The 18,330-nt window shown below is 48.9% G+C and overlaps 2 protein-coding genes across 2 annotated transcripts in view; both read right to left on the bottom strand.

Moving 5' to 3' along the window:
- LOC311121591 (uncharacterized protein) overlaps positions 1 to 8,796 on the bottom strand; it is a gene marked incomplete at its 5' end in the record, with an annotated part of 74,048 nt that extends 65,252 nt beyond the window's left edge. Inside the window, one exon of the mRNA XM_084196052.1 lies at positions 8,789 to 8,796. Within this exon, the coding sequence (XP_084052178.1) occupies positions 8,789 to 8,796 (8 nt within the window). The remainder of the gene's footprint in view (positions 1 to 8,788) is intronic.
- Positions 8,321 to 18,330, bottom strand: part of LOC311121588 (kelch domain-containing protein 3-like) — a 119,106-nt gene continuing 109,096 nt past the window's right edge. The window contains exon 11 of the mRNA XM_084196048.1: positions 8,321 to 11,447. Within this exon, the coding sequence (XP_084052174.1) occupies positions 11,381 to 11,447 (67 nt within the window). The 3' untranslated portion in view covers positions 8,321 to 11,380. The remainder of the gene's footprint in view (positions 11,448 to 18,330) is intronic.

Below are 18,330 nucleotides of genomic sequence, written 5' to 3'. Positions count from 1 at the left end.
AATGTCTACTGTTTGCTGATGATCTGGTGCTTCTGTCCCCAACCAAGGAGGGCCTACAGCAGCACCTAGATCTTCTACACAGATTCTGTCAGACCTGGGCCCTGACAGTAAATCTCAGTAAGACAAAAATAATGGTGTTCCAAAAAAGGTCCAGTTGCCAGGACCACAAATACAAATTCCATCTAGACACAGTTGCCCTAGAGCACACAAAAAACTACACATACCTCGGCCTAAACATCAGCGCCACAGGTAACTTCCACAAAGATGTGAACAATCTGAGAGACAAGGCAAGAAGGGCCTTCTATGCCACCAAAAGGAACATCACATTCGACATACCAATTAGGATCTGGCTAAAAATACTAGAATCAATTATAGAACCCATTGCCCTTTACGGTTGTGAGGTCTGGGGTCCGCTCACCAACCAAGAATTCACAAAATGGGACAAACACCAAATTGAGACTCTGCATTCAGAATTCTGCAAAAACATCCTCCGTGTACAACGTAAAACACCAAATAATGCATGCAGAGCAGAATTAGGCCGATACCCGATAATTATCAAAATCCAGAAAAGAGCCGTTAAATTCTATAACCACTTAAAAGGAAGCGATTCCCAAACCTTCCATAACAAAGCCATCACATACAGAGAGATGAACTTGGAGAAGAGTCCCCTAAGCAAGCTGGTCCTGGGGCTCTGTTCACAAACACAAACAGACCCCACAGAGCCCCAGGACAGCAACACAATTACACCCAACCAAATCATGAGAAAACAAAAAGAGAATTACTTGACACATTGGAAAGAATTACCAAAAAAACTGAGCAAACTAGAATGCTATTTGGCCCTAAACAGAGAATACACAGTGGCAGAATACCTGACCACTGTGACTGACCCAAACTTAAGGAAAGCTTTGACTATGTACAGACTCAGTGAGCATAGCCTTGCTATTGAGAAAGACCGCCGTAGGCAGACCTGGCTCTCAAGAGAAGACAGGCTATGTGCACACTGCCCACAAAATGAGGTGGAAACTGAGCTGCACTTCCTAACCTCCTGCCAAATGTATGACCATATTAGAGACACAAAGAATTCGAAAACAAACCCAATTTTGATAAACTCTCATATCTATTGGGTGAAATACCACAGTGTGCCATCACAACAGCAAGATTTGTGACCTGTTGCCACAAGAAAAGGGCAACCAGTGAAGAACAAACACCATTGTAAATACAACCCATATTTATGTTTATTTATTTTCCCTTCTGTACGTTAACTATTTGCACATTGTTACAACACTGTATATAGACGTAATATGACATTTGAAATCTTTTTATTCTTTTTGGAACTTTTGTGAGTGTAATGTTTACTGATCATTTTTTATTGTTTATTTCACTTTTGTTTATTATCAATTTCACTTGCTTTGGCAATTTTAACATATGTTTCCCATGCCAATAAAGCCCTTTGAATTGAAATTGAGAGAGAGAGAGAGAGAGAGAGAGAGAGAGAGAGAGAGAGAGAGAGAGAGAGAGAGAGAGAGAGAGAGAGAGAGAGAGAGAGAGAGAGAGAGAGAGGCAGGCAGGGTTGACTTTGAGACACTCTCCTTAAGATGAGACATACGTCCTATAGCAGCACTCATGTCCCAATTTAAGCAGCCTAGTGTGGGCCAAGGGTAGAGAGGGGGGGGGTGGGGTGGGGCGCCACAAGACGGGACGTCCCAAAATTGCCATCTGAGTGGTCTGTCCGGGGCCAAGCAGACGCGACGACTGGAGCAGAGGGCAGTCGTACACTGGATTTTAGCAGGACCCCACCAGGGACCAGGGGGCCTCCGCCTCAGGGGCCACATGGCAGTAGTCTGGGGACCATGAAGCGCCACAAGACGGGACTCACAACAGAGTGATGACAGACTGTTTAATTTGTTAGTGGCACCCATGAACTTCGACCCTAAGCTCTAATGGAATATTAACATAAGAAAACAGGACAATACCAATCTTGATTTATTGATCTGATTAAACAGATATTGACTAAAGTTGACTTGTGATTGATGTGTTGTTAAAATGTCTCAGATGATTGACAGATGAAGTGTCTTGATCTGTTAATCAATCACAATGTTGAACTAATGTGTGTGTGTGTGTGGATCTGAATAGAATGGTTGTGGTTGTGACTTCTGGCAGACCGCCATGGGAATACCAAGTCATAACAACCCTTAGCCTCATTCACACAAAACTCATTTAGATCCATGGTCTGCTTTAAGTAGCTCTCCCCGAGGACGGACACACACACACGTCATCACCCAGGCCATTAGGAGCCACACACAGGGAAACCAGACACCCAAGAGAAAGCGTCCATCAGGACTGACCAACTCTGATACTTAACCTCTGGCCCTGACAACCTTGACCACAAGCTGCAGCTAGGAGATTAACAACAGTGGTTCATATGGTTAGTAAACTTGACCACAACACAGCAGAGCTACCACAGCAGTCAACACGGTCAATAACACAAGTTTAAATAGTGAGTAAAGGTGTGACCCAGGCATATTGGAGAATGCAGTTAAAGTTATCAGTCAAAAAAAAAAAAAACTCAGAAGTCAACATGGTCACTAAACTTGACCAACAGGAAACATTGGTAGGACCCTCTCTTCAGGGTTACAGGAAACTGTCAAATGCTGCATTTCATTTAGAAACACAATACATACAGTGCCTTCTGAAAATATTCAAACCCCTTGACTTATTCCACATGTTGTTGTGTTCCAGCCTGAATTCAAAATGGATGCACACACAATATCCCATAATGAAAAAGTGAAAATATGTTTTTAGAAATTCTATGACAATTAAAAACAGAAATAAAAAATGTACTTAAGTATTCACACCCCTGAGTCAATACATGTTAGAATCACCTTTAGCAGCGATTACAGCTGTCAGTCTTTCTGGGTCAGTCTCTAAGAGATTTCCACACCTGGATTGTGCAACATTTGCCCATTATTCTTTTCAAAATTCTTCAAGCTCTGTCAAATTGGTTGTTGATCATTGCTAGACAACCATTTTCAAGTCTTGCAATAGATTTTCAAGTAGATTTAGGTCAAAACTTTAACTCGGCCACTATTCACTGTCTTCTTGGTAAGCAACTACAGTGTAGATTTAGCCTTGTGTTTTAGGTTATTGTCCTGCAGAAAGGTGAATTAATCTGAACCAGGTTTTTGTCTATGCTTAGCTCCATTCTGTTCCCTTTTTATCTTGAAAAACTCCCGAGTCGTTAACAATGACAAGCATCCCCATAACATGATGCAGCCACCACTATGCTTGAAAATATGAAGAGTGGAAGTCAGCAATGTGCTGTATTGTACTTGCTCCAAACATAACACTTTGTATTCAGGACAAAAAGTTAATTGCTTTACCACATTTTTTTGCAGTGTTGCTTTAGTGCCTTGTTGCAAACAGGATGCATATTTTGAAATATTTATATTCTGTACAGGCTCCTTTCTTTTTGCTCTGTCAATTAGGTTATTATTGATCTATCTGAACTATTGTATATTGTCCTTGAGAACTATGATAAAATCATTGTGTTGGGTGATTTTAATATTCATGTTGACAAAGAGACTGACTGCAAGGCCATTGGATGTATTAATCTGTTGAGCTCTATGGACTTTATCCAACATGTTACTGGGCCCACCCATAACCACAGCCATACTCTGGACCTGGTTATTACCAAGGGGCTTTCTGTTGACATATCCTCTACGGCCATACTCTGGACCTGGTTATTACCAAGGGGCTTTCTATTGACATATCCTCTACGGCCATACTCTGGACCTGGTTATTACCAAGGGGCTTTCTGTTGACATGTCCTCTACGGCCATACTCTGGACCTGGTTATTACCAAGGGGCTTTCTATTGACATATCCTCTACGGCCATACTCTGGACCTGGTTATTACCAAGGGGCTTTCTATTGACATATCCTCTACGGCCATACTCTGGACCTGGTTATTACCAAGGGGCTTTCTATTGACATATCCTCTACGGCCATACTCTGGACCTGGTTATTACCAAGGGGCTTTCTATTGACATATCCTCTACGGCCATACTCTGGACCTGGTTATTACCAAGGGGCTTTCTATTGACATATCCTCTATGGCCATACTCTGGACCTGGTTATTACCAAGGGGCTTTCTATTGACATATCCTCTACGGCCATACTCTGGACCTGGTTATTACCAAGGGGCTTTCTATTGACATATCCTCTACGGCCATACTCTGGACCTGGTTATTACCAAGGGGCTTTCTATTGACATATCCTCTACGGCCATACTCTGGACCTGGTTATTACCAAGGGGCTTTCTATTGACATATCCTCTACGGCCATACTCTGGACCTGGTTATTACCAAGGGGCTTTCTATTGACATATCCTCTACGGCATACTCTGGACCTGGTTATTACCAAGGGGCTTTCTATTGACATATCCTCTACGGCCATACTCTGGACCTGGTTATTACCAAGGGGCTTTCTATTGACATATCCTCTACGGCCATACTCTGGACCTGGTTATTACCAAGGGGCTTTCTATTGACATATCCTCTACGGCCATACTCTGGACCTGGTTATTACCAAGGGGCTTTCTGTTGACATATCCTCTACGGCCATACTCTGGACCTGGTTATTACCAAGGGGCTTTCTGTTGACATATCCTCTACGGCCATACTCTGGACCTGGTTATTACCAAAGGGCTTTCTGTTGACATATCCTCTACGGCCATACTCTGGACCTGGTAATTACCAAGGGGCTTTCTGTTGACATATCCTCTACGGCCATACTCTGGACCTGGTTATTACCAAGGGGCTTTCTGTTGACATATCCTCTACGGCCATACTCTGGACCTGGTTATTACCAAGGGGCTTTCTGTTGACATATCCTCTACGGCCATACTCTGGACCTGGTTATTACCAAGGGGCTTTCTATTGACATATCCTCTACGGCCATACTCTGGACCTGGTTAATACCAAGGGGCTTTCAAATGACATATCCTCTACGGCCATACTCTGGACCTGGTTATTACCAAGGGGCTTTCTATTGACATATCCTCTACGGCCATACTCTGGACCTGGTTATTACCAAGGGGCTTTCTATTGACATATCCTCTACGGCCATACTCTGGACCTGGTTATTACCAAGGGGCTTTCTGTTGACATATCCTCTACGGCCATACTCTGGACCTGGTTATTACCAAGGGGCTTTCTGTTGACATATCCTCTACGGCCATACTCTGGACCTGGTTATTACCAAGGGGCTTTCTATTGACATATCCTCTACGGCCATACTCTGGACCTGGTTATTACCAAGGGGCTTTCTATTGACATATCCTCTACGGCCATACTCTGGACCTGGTTATTACCAAGGGGCTTTCTATTGACATATCCTCTACGGCCATACTCTGGACCTGGTTATTACCAAGGGGCTTTCTATTGACATATCCTCTACGGCCATACTCTGGACCTGGTTATTACCAAGGGGCTTTCTATTGACATAACCTCTACGGCCATACTCTGGACCTGGTTATTACCAAGGGGCTTTCTGTTGACATATCCTCTACGGCCATACTCTGGACCTGGTATTACCAAGGGGCTTTCAGTTGACATATCCTCTACAGCCATACTCTGGACCTGGTTATTACCAAGGGGCTTTCTATTGACATATCCTCTACGGCCATACTCTGGACCTGGTTATTACCAAGGGGCTTTCTATTGACATATCCTCTACGGCCATACTCTGGACCTGGTTATTACCAAGGGGCTTTCTATTGACATAACCTCTACGGCCATACTCTGGACCTGGTTATTACCAAGGGGCTTTCTATTGACATATCCTCTACGGCCATACTCTGGACCTGGTTATTACCAAGGGGCTTTCTGTTGACATATCCTCTACGGCCATACTCTGGACCTGGTTATTACCAAGGGGCTTTCTGTTGACATATCCTCTACGGCCATACTCTGGACCTGGTTATTACCAAGGGCTTTCTATTGACATATCCTCTACGGCCATACTCTGGACCTGGTTATTACCAAGGGGCTTTCTGTTGACATATCCTCTACGGCCATACTCTGGACCTGGTTATTACCAAGGGGCTTTCTGTTGACATATCCTCTACGGCCATACTCTGGACCTGGTTATTACCAAGGGGCTTTCTGTTGACATATCCTCTATTGTTGATGTTGCTTTATCTGATCACCACTGTGGATGTTTTACTACCTTGTTGCCCATAGCAACACAGGGTAATACTGAACGCATTAAGAAACGCTATTTTACCTCTGAAGTTGCTACAGATTTTATTGAGTGTATGAACAATACTCCACCACCTATTCTGCCTTCCTCTTGTGGTGATTTAGTTGATAACTTTAATAGCATATTAAGGGCAACCATTGATGCCATCGGTCCAGTAAACGGATGGATGAGGAAACAAATCAACTAAAGAGAAATAGCAGAAAGGCAGAGTAGAAGTGGAGAAAGTCAAAGTTACAGGTCCATTATGATATTCTGAAAGAGCAATTTGGCATATATAGTGCATTCGTAAAGTATTCAGACCCCTTCACTTTTTCCACATTTTTTACGTTACAGCCTTATTCTAAAATTGATTAAATACATGTTTTTCCCTAATCAATCTACACACACCACCCCATAAGGACAAAGCGAAAATGGGTTTAGACATTTTTGCACATATATTAAAAAAACTAAACATAAATACCTTATTTACATAAGTATTCAGACCATTTGCTATGAGACTCGAAATTGAGCTCAGGTGCATCCTGTTTCCATCGATCATCCTTGAGATGTTTCTACAACTTGGAGTCCACCTGTGGTAAATTCGATTGATTGGACATGATTTGGAAAGGCACACACCTGTCTATATAAGGTCCCACAGTTGACAGTGCATGTCAGAGCAAAAATTAAGCCAGGAGGTCAAAGGAATTGTCCGTAGAGCTCCGAGACAGGATTGTGTCGAGGCACAGATCTGGGGAAGGGTACCAAAACATTTCTGCAACATTGAATGTCCCCAAGAACACAGTGGCCTCAAACATTCTTAAATGGAAGAAGTTTGGAACCAACAAGACTCTTCCTAGAGCTGGCCGCCCGGCCAAACTGAACAATCGGGGGAGAAGGGCCTTGGTCAGGGAGGTGACCAAGAACCCAATGGTCACTCTGACAGAGCTCCAGAGTTCTTCTGTGGAGATGGGAGAAACTTCCAGAAGGACAACCATCTCTGCAGCACTCCACCAATCAGGCCTTTATGGTAGAGTGGCCAGACGGAAGCCACTCCTCAGTAAAAGGCACATGACAGCCCACTTGGAGTTTGCAAGATTCTCTGGTCTGATGAAACCAAGATTGAACTCTTTGGCCTGAATGACAAGCATCATGTCTGGAGGAAACCTGGCACCATCCCTACGGTGAAGCATGGTGGTGGCGGCATCATGCTGTGGGGATGTTTTTTAGCGGCAGGGACTGGGAGACTAGTCAGGATCGAGGAAAAGATTAACTGAGCAAAGTACAGAGAGATCCTTGATGAAAACCTGCTCCAGAGCGCTCAGGACCTCAGACTGGGGTGAAGGTTCACCTTCCAACAGGACAACGACCCTAAGCACACAGTCACGACAACGCAGGAGTGGCTTCGGGACATGTCTCTGAATGTCCCTGAGTGGCCCAGCCAGAGTCCGGACTTGAACCCAATCTAACATCTCTGGAGAGACCTGAAAATAGCTGTGCAGCGACGCTCCCCATCCAACCTGACAGAGCTTGAGAGGATCTGCAGACAAGAATGGGAGAAACTCCCCAAATACAGGTGTGCCAAGCTTGTAGCGTCATACCCAAGAAGACTTGAGGCTGTAATCGCTGCCAAAGGTGCTTCAACAAAGTACTGAGTAAAGGGTCTGAATACTTATGTATGTAATATTTGTAATATTTTTGCAAACATTTTTAAAAACCTGTTTTCGCTTTGTCATTATTGGGTATTGTGTTTAGATTGATGAGGGGAAAAAACGATTTAATCCATTTTAGAACAAGGCTGTAACCTAACAAAATGTGAGTGGAGGTAAAGAAATGCATGTACAGAACGTGATTGGGATCTTCAGCGCCGGGGAAAGAGGCTTCCAGGGGGGCGGGACGTGGGCGGAACTGGGCGGGACGTGGGCGGAACGGGGCGGTTTGAGGTGCTAGAACCACAGAACTACAATGTACTTCCTGCCAAGTCAAGCATTAGACTATTATTACATCAAGTCAGAGGCAAATAGAACACAACGCAACTGAGGAGTGACAGATGAGTAGAACATTAAAATACAACAAAATGTGTGTCAAGTGTGGGAATAAAATCTCATCCATTTTATTATTTCTACAGTTATCGAGCATATTACACTAGAAACCCAGATGACCCCTTTGCAGATAGATAACGTTGCTTTCTCCCATATTATACAAATCCAATATAAACCAGCTCCAGGGGAAAGCATGGCAGGGACCTGAACACAACATGCCCAGGGCTGTATTCACTAGGAACCAAACATTACCAAATGGAACGAAATGGGGAAGGACCTGAAATTGTCCAATAGAAACTCTCGTTTCCGTTGCAGTAGAAAATCGTTTTGGACTAATGATTACCACCCCAGGTCTCTGGACCTCTGTCTGAGACCGGACCTCTGTCTGAGACCGGACCTCTGTCTGAGATAGGACCTCTGTCTGAGACCGGACCTACCCAAGTCTCTAGACCATTCAGTCCTGTAGAAGAGTTCATTCAACCATGTACCCATTAATACACCATCACTCACCTGCACATTGGTGTTATTTAATGACATCCCCAACCTTCACACACTTGGTAGTAAAACAGGGATATTGAATCCTAAAACTTAAATCAATGTAATCAATTGTTCAGCGTTGATTTAATCTGGCGTACAGGTAACAGAGCAGTTGTTCTGCGAGGGTAGTGGGTACAGTACAGATACACTTCCTGGTTCCATACAGTACAGATACACTTCCTGGTTAGTTCCTGGTTCCATACAGTACAGCTTTTAATGGTGGCTGTGATGAAGCTGTCTCTGTGCAATAGACCAGAGAGAGTATCTGTCCATGTAGTCCCTATAACGAGGCTCTTGGCCCTATGCAGTGGTGAGGGGGTAAGACACTGACGGGCTGCCCTGTAAACACACCTCCATGTCAAGCTCCAGTGATCCTGTAGGGAGACAGCAGCAGGTTCCATTCACTAAGGCCAGACCAGGTGAGCACTTCTGAAGGGTTATAGCGTAGACAGGGTACTGAACTGGTAGACTGTAGAAAAGACAGACAGGACACAGCCATCTGGCTGGCATCACCTGCTAACTGTTGACTAGGTTATGGGAGTGGCTGGCATCACCTGCTAACTGTTGACTAGGTTATGGGAGTGGCTGGCATCACCTGCTAACTGTTGACTAGGTTATTAGAGTGGCTGGCATCACCTGCTAACTGTTGACTAGGTTATGGGAGTGGCTGGCATCACCTGCTAACTGTTGACTAGGTTATGGGAGTGGCTGGCATCACCTGCTAACTGTTGACTAGGTTATGGGAGTGGCTGGCATCACCTGCTAACTGTTGACTAGGTTATGGGAGTGGCTGGCATCACCTGCTAACTGTTGTCTAGGTTATGGGAGTGGCTGGCATCACCTGCTAACTGTTGACTAGGTTATGGGAGCTTTGCTGTGCTAGTATAGGTAAAAACAGTGCAAGAAAATCCAGGTACCTGGTATTGTTGTATAAATGACTAACCAGAAGATGGATATAATCTTTGTTAACTTGTTCTAGGTGGTTGGCTGTGGTAGGCGTTGTCTCAGCAAACTATGGGGGTTGGTTAGTGGCGTTCTGTCAGGTAGAAGACATCTTTGTGACGTCCTGTTGTTCCACAGAGAGAAGAGATGTCCGTTATTCATCAGGAGTTCTGTCCTTTCCCCAATGTGAGCTGTTTAACAAAACCAGTGGCGGTGAAACCACTTTGTTGCTTTTCTAATACCGGATTGCCCCTTTAAATACATGATAATCATCACAGACTGATATTATCAGTCAGAGAGAAGAGAGGAGAGCAGAGAATGGAGCAGAGAAAACATGTCAGCATTCTCTTTGCAATTCAAAAAACATCAATCAGTGTTGAGTGAAGAATATGTTCTGATCATCATAACACTGGTAAAACAATCAAGGTGATTGACATTGAGTTGTGAGTAACAGAGCAACATAAGACCAGATACTAAAGCATCATTCAGCACCAGTAGAAACCCCCTCCTGTCAGTGTCCAGGGGGCTAAAATAGAGAAGATGTGGTGAACTGGGAGATCAATGATTTTTACTTAGAGAAAGAAAGACAGCCAAGAGAAAGAGAGAGCCAATAAGGTTCTGGTGGAGTCAACCCAGACAATAGGGTTCTGGTGGAGTCAGCCCAGACAATAGGGTTCTGGTGGAGTCAGCCCAGACAATAGGGTTCTGGTGGAGTCAGCCCAGACAATAGGGTGCTGGTGGAGTCAGCCCAGACAATAGGGTTCTGGTGGAGGCAGCCCAGTAGCTCTGGGTCAGTTCAGCCCTTGTGTTCTGGTGCTGTGGAACTCTGGGTCAGTTCAGCCCTGGTGTTCTGGTGCTGTGGAACTCTGGGTCCGTTCAGCCCTGGTGTTCTGGTGCTGTGGACCTCTGGGTCAGTTCAGCCCTGGTGTTCTGGTGCTGTAGAACTCTGGGTCAGTTCAGCCCTGGTGTTCAGGTGCTGTGGAACTCTGGGTCAGTTCAGCCCTGGTGTTCTGGTGCTGTGGAACTCTGGGTCAGTTCAGCCCTGGTGTTCTGGTGCTGTGGAACTCTGGGTCAGTTCAGCCCTGGTGTTCTAGTGCTGTGGAACTCTGGGTCAGTTCAGCCCTGGTGTTCTGGGTCAGTTCAGCCCTGGTGTTCTGGGTCAGTTCAGCCCTGGTGTTCTGGTGCTGTGGAACTCTGGGTCAGTTCAGCCCTGGTGTTCTGGTGCTGTGGAACTCTGGGTCAGTTCAGCCCTGGTGTTCTGGTGCTGTGGAACTCTGGGTCAGTTCAGCCCTAGTGTTCTGGGTCAGTTTAGCCCTGGTGTTCTGGGTTAGTTCAGCCCTGGTGATCTGGTGCTGTGGAACTCTGGGTCAGTTCAGCCCTGGTGTTCTGGTGCTGTGGAACTCTGGGTCAGTTCAGCCCTGGTGTTATGGGTCAATTCAGCCCTGGTGTTCTGGTGCTGTGGAACTCTGGTTCAGTTCAGCCCTGGTGTTCTGGTGCTGTGGTAGCTCTGGGTCAGTTCAGTCCTGGTGTTCTGGTGCTGTGGAACTGTGGGTCAGTTCAGCCCTGGTGTTCTGGGTCAGTTCAGCACTGGTGTTCTGGTACTGTGGAGGGTACCAGCCCAGATTAGCCGTGAGAGGAGAAGATGGGTCTACTAATGTTACTGTTGGTGGTCATGGCGTTCAGCTCCCACCTACAAGAAACACAGAGACAGTAATTATTAGTAATTATTAACTTCAGAGTTGTTATATCTAATGTTACTGTTGGTGGTCATGGCATTCAGCTTCCACCTACAAGAAACACAGAGACCCAGACAGGAGACCCAGAGAGAGATACAGAGACCCAGACAGGAGACACAGAGAGAGAGACCCAGACAGGAGACACAGAGAGAGAGACCCAGACAGGAGACCCAGAGAGAGATACAGAGACCCAGACAGGAGACCCAGAGAGAGATACAGAGACCCAGACAGGAGACACAGAGAGAGATACAGAGACCCAGACAGGAGACACAGAGAGAGAGACCCAGACAGGAGACCCAGAGAGAGAGACAGAGACCCAGACAGGAGACACACAGAGAGATACAGAGACCCAGACAGGAGACCCAGAGAGAGAGACAGAGACCCAGACAGGAGACACACAGAGAGATACAGAGACCCAGACAGGAGACACAGAGAGAGAGACCCAGACAGGAGACACAGAGAGAGACCCAGACAGGAGACACACAGAGAGAGAGAGACCCAGACAGGAGACACAGAGAGAGACCCAGACAGGAGACACACAGAGAGAGAGACCCAGACAGGAGACACAGAGAGAGATACAGAGACACACAGAGAGACACAGAGAGAGATACAGAGACCCAGACAGGAGACACAGAGAGAGATACAGAGACCCAGACAGGAGACACAGAGAGAGATACAGAGACCCAGACAGGAAACCCAGAGAGAGAGAGACCCAGACAGGAGACACACAGAGAGAGAGACCCAGACAGGAGACAGAGAGAGAGATACAGAGACCCAGACAGGAGACAGAGAGAGAGATACAGAGACCCAGACAGGAGACACAGAGAGAGATACAGAGACCCAGACAGGAGACACAGAGAGAGATACAGAGACCCAGACAGGAGACACAGAGAGAGATACAGAGACCCAGACAGGAGACCCAGAGAGAGAGAGACCCAGACAGGAGACACACAGAGAGAGAGACCCAGACAGGAGACAGAGAGAGAGACCCAGACAGGAGACACAGAGAGAGATACAGAGACCCAGACAGGAGACAGAGAGAGATACAGAGACCCAGACAGGAGACACAGAGAGAGATACAGAGACCCAGACAGGAGACACAGAGAGAGATACAGAGACCCAGACAGGAGACAGAGAGAGAGATACAGCGACCCAGACAGGAGATAGAGAGAGAGAGACCCCGACAGGAGACAGAGACCCAGACAGGAGACAGAGAGAGAGAGACCCCGACAGGAGACAGAGAGAGAGACCCCGACAGGAGACAGAGAGAGAGACCCCGACAGGAGACAGAGAGAGAGACCCCGACAGGAGACAGAGAGAGAGACCCCGACAGGAGACAGAGAGAGAGACCCAGACAGGAGACAGAGACCCCGACAGGAGACAGAGAGAGATACAGAGACCCAGACAGGAGACAGAGAGAGAGATACAGAGACCCAGACAGGAGACAGAGAGAGAGAGACCCAGACAGGAGACCCAGAGAGAGATACAGAGACCCAGACAGGAGACAGAGAGAGAGATACAGAGACCCAGACAGGAGACAGAGAGAGAGAGACCCAGACAGGAGACAGAGAGAGAGAGACCCAGACAGGAGACACAGAGAGAGATACAGAGACCCAGACAGGAGACAGAGAGAAAGAGACCCAGACAGGAGACACACAGAGAGAGAGACCCAGACAGGAGACACAGAGAGAGATACAGAGACCCAGACAGGAGACACAGAGAGAGATACAGAGACCCAGACAGGAGACAGAGAGAGAGAGAGACCCCGACAGGAGACAGAGAGAGATACAGAGACCCCGACAGGAGACAGAGAGAGAGATACAGAGACCCAGACAGGAGACAGAGAGAGAGATACAGAGACCCAGACAGGAGACAGAGAGAGAGATACAGAGACCCAGACAGGAGACAGAGAGAGAAATACAGAGACCCAGACAGGAGACAGAGAGAGAGAGACCCAGACAGGAGACCCAGAGAGAGATACAGAGACCCAGACAGGAGACACAGAGAGATACAGAGACCCAGACAGGAGACAGAGAGACCCAGACAGGAGACACACAGAGAGAGATACAGAGACCCAGACAGGAGACAGAGAGAGAGAGACCCAGACAGGAGACACAGAGAGAGATACAGAGACCCAGACAGGAGACAGAGAGAGAGAGACCCAGACAGGAGACACAGAGAGAGATACAGAGACACAGAGAGAGATACAGAGACCCAGACAGGAGACAGAAAGAGAGATACAGAGACACAGACAGGAGACACAGAGAGAGAGATACAGAGACCCAGACAGGAGACACAGAGAGAGAGACCCAGACAGGAGACACAGAGAGAGATACAGAGACCCAGACAGGAGACACAGAGAGAGAGACCCAGACAGGAGACACAGAGAGAGAGACCCAGACAGGAGACACAGAGAGAGAGACCCAGACAGGAGACACAGAGAGAGAGACCCATACAGGAGACACAGAGAGAGATACAGAGACCCAGACAGGAGACACAGAGAGAGAGACCCAGACAGGAGACACAGAGAGATACAGAGACCCAGACAGGAGACACAGAGAGAGATACAGAGACCCAGACAGGAGACACACAGAGAGATATAGAGACACACAGAGAGACACAGAGACTGATACAGAGACCCAGACAGGAGACACACAGAGAGATATAGAGACCGATACAGAGACACAGAGAGAGACCCAGACAGGAGACACAAACCCAGACAGGAGACAGAGAGAGAGAGACCCCGACAGGAGACAGAGAGAGAGACCCCGACAGGAGACAGAGAGAGAGACCCCGACAGGAGACAGAGAGAGAGACCCCGACAGGAGACAGAGAGAGAGACCCAGACAGGAGACACAGAGAGAGATACAGAGACCCAGACAGGAGACAGAGAGAAAGAGACCCAGACAGGAGACACACAGAGAGAGAGACCCAGACAGGAGACACAGAGAGAGATACAGAGACCCAGACAGGAGACACAGAGAGAGATACAGAGACCCAGACAGGAGACAGAGAGAGAGAGACCCCGACAGGAGACAGAGAGAGATACAGAGACCCCGACAGGAGACAGAGAGAGAGATACAGAGACCCAGACAGGAGACAGAGAGAGAGATACAGAGACCCAGACAGGAGACAGAGAGAGAGAGACCCAGACAGGAGACCCAGAGAGAGATACAGAGACCCAGACAGGAGACACAGAGAGATACAGAGACCCAGACAGGAGACAGAGAGAAAGAGACCCAGACAGGAGACACACAGAGAGAGATACAGAGACCCAGACAGGAGACAGAGAGAGAGATACAGAGACCCAGACAGGAGACACAGAGAGAGATACAGAGACCCAGACAGGAGACAGAGAGAGAGATACAGAGACACAGACAGGAGACACAGAGAGAGAGATACAGAGACCCAGACAGGAGACACAGAGAGAGAGACCCAGACAGGAGACACAGAGAGAGAGACCCAGACAGGAGACACAGAGAGAGAGACCCAGACAGGAGACACAGAGAGAGAGACCCAGACAGGAGACACAGAGAGAGATACAGAGACCCAGACAGGAGACAGAGAGAGAGATACAGAGACCCAGACAGGAGACACAGAGAGAGATACAGAGACCCAGACAGGAGACAGAGAGAGAGATACAGAGACACAGACAGGAGACACAGAGAGAGAGATACAGAGACCCAGACAGGAGACACAGAGAGAGAGACCCAGACAGGAGACACAGAGAGAGAGACCCAGACAGGAGACACAGAGAGAGAGACCCAGACAGGAGACACAGAGAGAGAGACCCAGACAGGAGACAGAGAGAGAGACCCAGACAGGAGACACAGATAGAGAGACCCAGACAGGAGACACAGAGAGAGAGACCCAGACAGGAGACACAGAGAGAGATACAGAGACACACAGAGAGAGATACAGAGACCCAGACAGGAGACACAGAGAGAGAGACCCAGACAGGAGACACAGAGAGATACAGAGACCCAGACAGGAGACACAGATAGAGATACAGAGACCCAGACAGGAGACACACAGAGAGATATAGAGACACACAGAGAGACACAGAGACTGATACAGAGACACAGAGAGAGACCCAGACAGGAGACACAAACCCAGACAGGAGACATAGAGAGAGATAAAGAGTCAGTGGGTAACTATTGGCAAAATCAACATTCTTTGTCATTCATTCAGGAATCTGGTAGTTTTTCCTCTCAGTGATTCTGTGGGCCAGGCTGAAAGCAGGGAGGCCTCACTGAGGGTCTTGCTGGAAGGCTGGTGAGGCTCTGAGTAGGCTGTAACATGAGAAACAGGGAACAGCTGACTACTAGTAGGGGTAAGGGTTAGAGAGGGAGGCTGAGGGTTAGAGAGGGAGGCTGAGGGTTAGAGAGGGAGGCCGAGGGTTAGAGAGGGAGGCCGAGGGTTAGAGAGGGAGGCTGAGGGTTAGAGAGGGAGGCTGAGGGTTAGAGAGGGAGGCTGAGGGTTAGAGAGGGAGGCCGAGGGTTAGAGAGGGAGGCTGAGGGTTAGAGAGGGGGGCTGAGGGTTAGAGAGGGAGGCTGAGGGTTAGAGAGGGGGGCTGAGGGTTAGAGAGGGAGGCTGAGGGTTAGAGAGGGAGGCTGAGGGTTAGAGAGGGAGGCTGAGGGTTAGAGAGGGGGGCTGAGGGTTAGAGAGGGAGGCTGAGGGTTAGAGAGGGAGGCTGAGGGTTAGAGAGGGAGGCTGAGGGTTAGAGAGGGAGGCTGAGGGTTACAGAGGGAGGCTGAGGGTTAGAGAGGGAGGCTGAGGGTTAGAGAGGGAGGCTGAGGGTTAGAGAGGGAGGCTGAGGGTTACAGAGGGAGGCTGAGGGTTAGAGAGGGAGGCTGAGGGTTAGAGAGGGAGGCTGAGGGTTAGAGAGGGAGACTAGAGGGGCTGAGGGTTAGAGAGGGAGGCTGAGGGTTAGAGAGGGAGACTGAGGGTTAGAGAGGGAGGCTGAGGGTTAGAGAGGGAGGCTGAGGGTTAGAGAGGGAGACTAGAGGGGCTGAGGGTTACAGAGGGAGACTGAGGGTTAGAGAGGGAGGCTGAGGGTTAGAGAGGGAGGCTGAGGGTTAGAGAGGGAGACTAGAGGGGCTGAGGGTTAGAGAGGGAGGCTGAGGGTTAGAGAGGGAGACAAGAGGGGCTGATGGTTAGAGAGGGAGGCTGAGGGTTAGAGAGGGAGGCTGAGGGTTAGAGAGGGAGGCTGAGGGTTAGAGAGGGAGGCTGAGGGTTACAGAGGGAGGCTGAGGGTTAGAGAGGGAGGCTGAGGGTTAGAGAGGGAGGCTGAGGGTTAGAGAGGGAGGCTGAGGGTTAGAGAGGGAGACTAGAGGGGCTGAGGGTTAGAGAGGGAGGCTGAGGGTTAGAGAGGGAGGCTGAGGGTTAGAGAGGGAGACTAGAGAGGCTGAGGGTTAGAGAGGGAGACTAGAGGGGCTGAGGGTTAGAGAGGGAGGCTGAGGGTTAGAGAGGGAGGCTGAGGGTTAGAGAGGGAGGCTGAGGGTTAGAGAGGGAGACTGAGGGTTAGAGAGGGAGACTGAGGGTTAGAGAGGGAGGCTGAGGTTTAGAGAGGGAGACTAGAGGGGCTGAGGGTTACAGAGGGAGACTGAGGGTTAGAGAGGGAGGCTGAGGGTTAGAGAGGGAGGCTGAGGGTTAGAGAGGGAGGCTGAGGGTTAGAGAGGGAGGCCGAGGGTTAGAGAGGGAGGCTGAGGGTTAGAGAGGGGGGCTGAGGGTTAGAGAGGGAGGCTGAGGGTTAGAGAGGGGGGCTGAGGGTTAGAGAGGGAGGCTGAAGGTTAGAGAGGGAGGCTGAGGGTTAGAGAGGGGGGCTGAGGGTTAGAGAGGGAGGCTGAGGGTTAGAGAGGGGGGCTGAGGGTTAGAGAGGGAGGCTGAGGGTTAGAGAGGGAGGCTGAGGGTTACAGAGGGAGGCTGAGGGTTAGAGAGGGAGACTAGAGGGGCTGAGGGTTAGAGAGGGAGGCTGAGGGTTAGAGAGGGAGACTGAGGGTTAGAGAGGGAGGCTGAGGGTTAGAGAGGGAGGCTGAGGGTTAGAGAGGGAGGCTGAGGGTTAGAGAGGGAGGCTGAGGGTTAGAGAGGGAGACTAGAGGGGCTGAGGGTTAGAGAGGGAGGCTGAGGGTTAGAGAGGGAGGTTGAGGGTTAGAGAGGGAGGCTGAGGGTTCGAGAGGGAGGCTGAGGGTTAGAGAGGGAGACTAGAGGGGCTGAGGGTTAGAGAGGGAGGCTGAGGGTTAGAGAGGGAGGCTGAGGGTCAGAGAGGGAGGCTGAGGGTTAGAGAGGGAGGCTGAGGGTTAGAGAGGGAGACTAGAGGGGCTGAGGGTTAGAGAGGGAGGCTGAGGGTTAGAGAGGGAGACTAGAGGGGCTGAGGGTTAGAGAGGGAGGCTGAGGGTTAGAGAGGGAGACTGAGGGTTAGAGAGGGAGGCTGAGGGTTAGAGAGGGAGGCTGAGGTTTAGAGAGGGAGACTGAGGGTTAGAGAGGGAGGCTGAGGGTTAGAGAGGGAGGCTGAGGGTTAGAGAGGGAGGCTGAGGGTTAGAGAGGGAGACTAGAGGGGCTGAGGGTTAGAGAGGGAGGCTGAGGGTTAGAGAGGGAGGCTGAGGGTTAGAGAGGGAGGCTGAGGGTTAGAGAGGGAGGCTGAGGGTTAGAGAGGGAGACTAGAGGGGCTGATGGTTAGAGAGGGAGGCTGAGGGTTAGAGAGGGAGGCTGAGGGTTAGAGAGGGAGGCTGAGGGTTAGAGAGGGAGGCTGAGGGTTAGAGAGGGAGGCTGAGGGTTAGAGAGGGAGACTAGAGGGGCTGAGGGTTAGAGAGGGAGGCTGAGGGTTAGAGAGGGAGG

The sequence above is a fragment of the Coregonus lavaretus genome (assembly GCF_964263955.1).
Source record: "Coregonus lavaretus genome assembly, contig: HAP1_SCAFFOLD_154, whole genome shotgun sequence".
Taxonomy (NCBI): domain Eukaryota; kingdom Metazoa; phylum Chordata; class Actinopteri; order Salmoniformes; family Salmonidae; genus Coregonus; species Coregonus lavaretus.
This window is presented reverse-complemented; position numbering and strand designations above follow the sequence as displayed.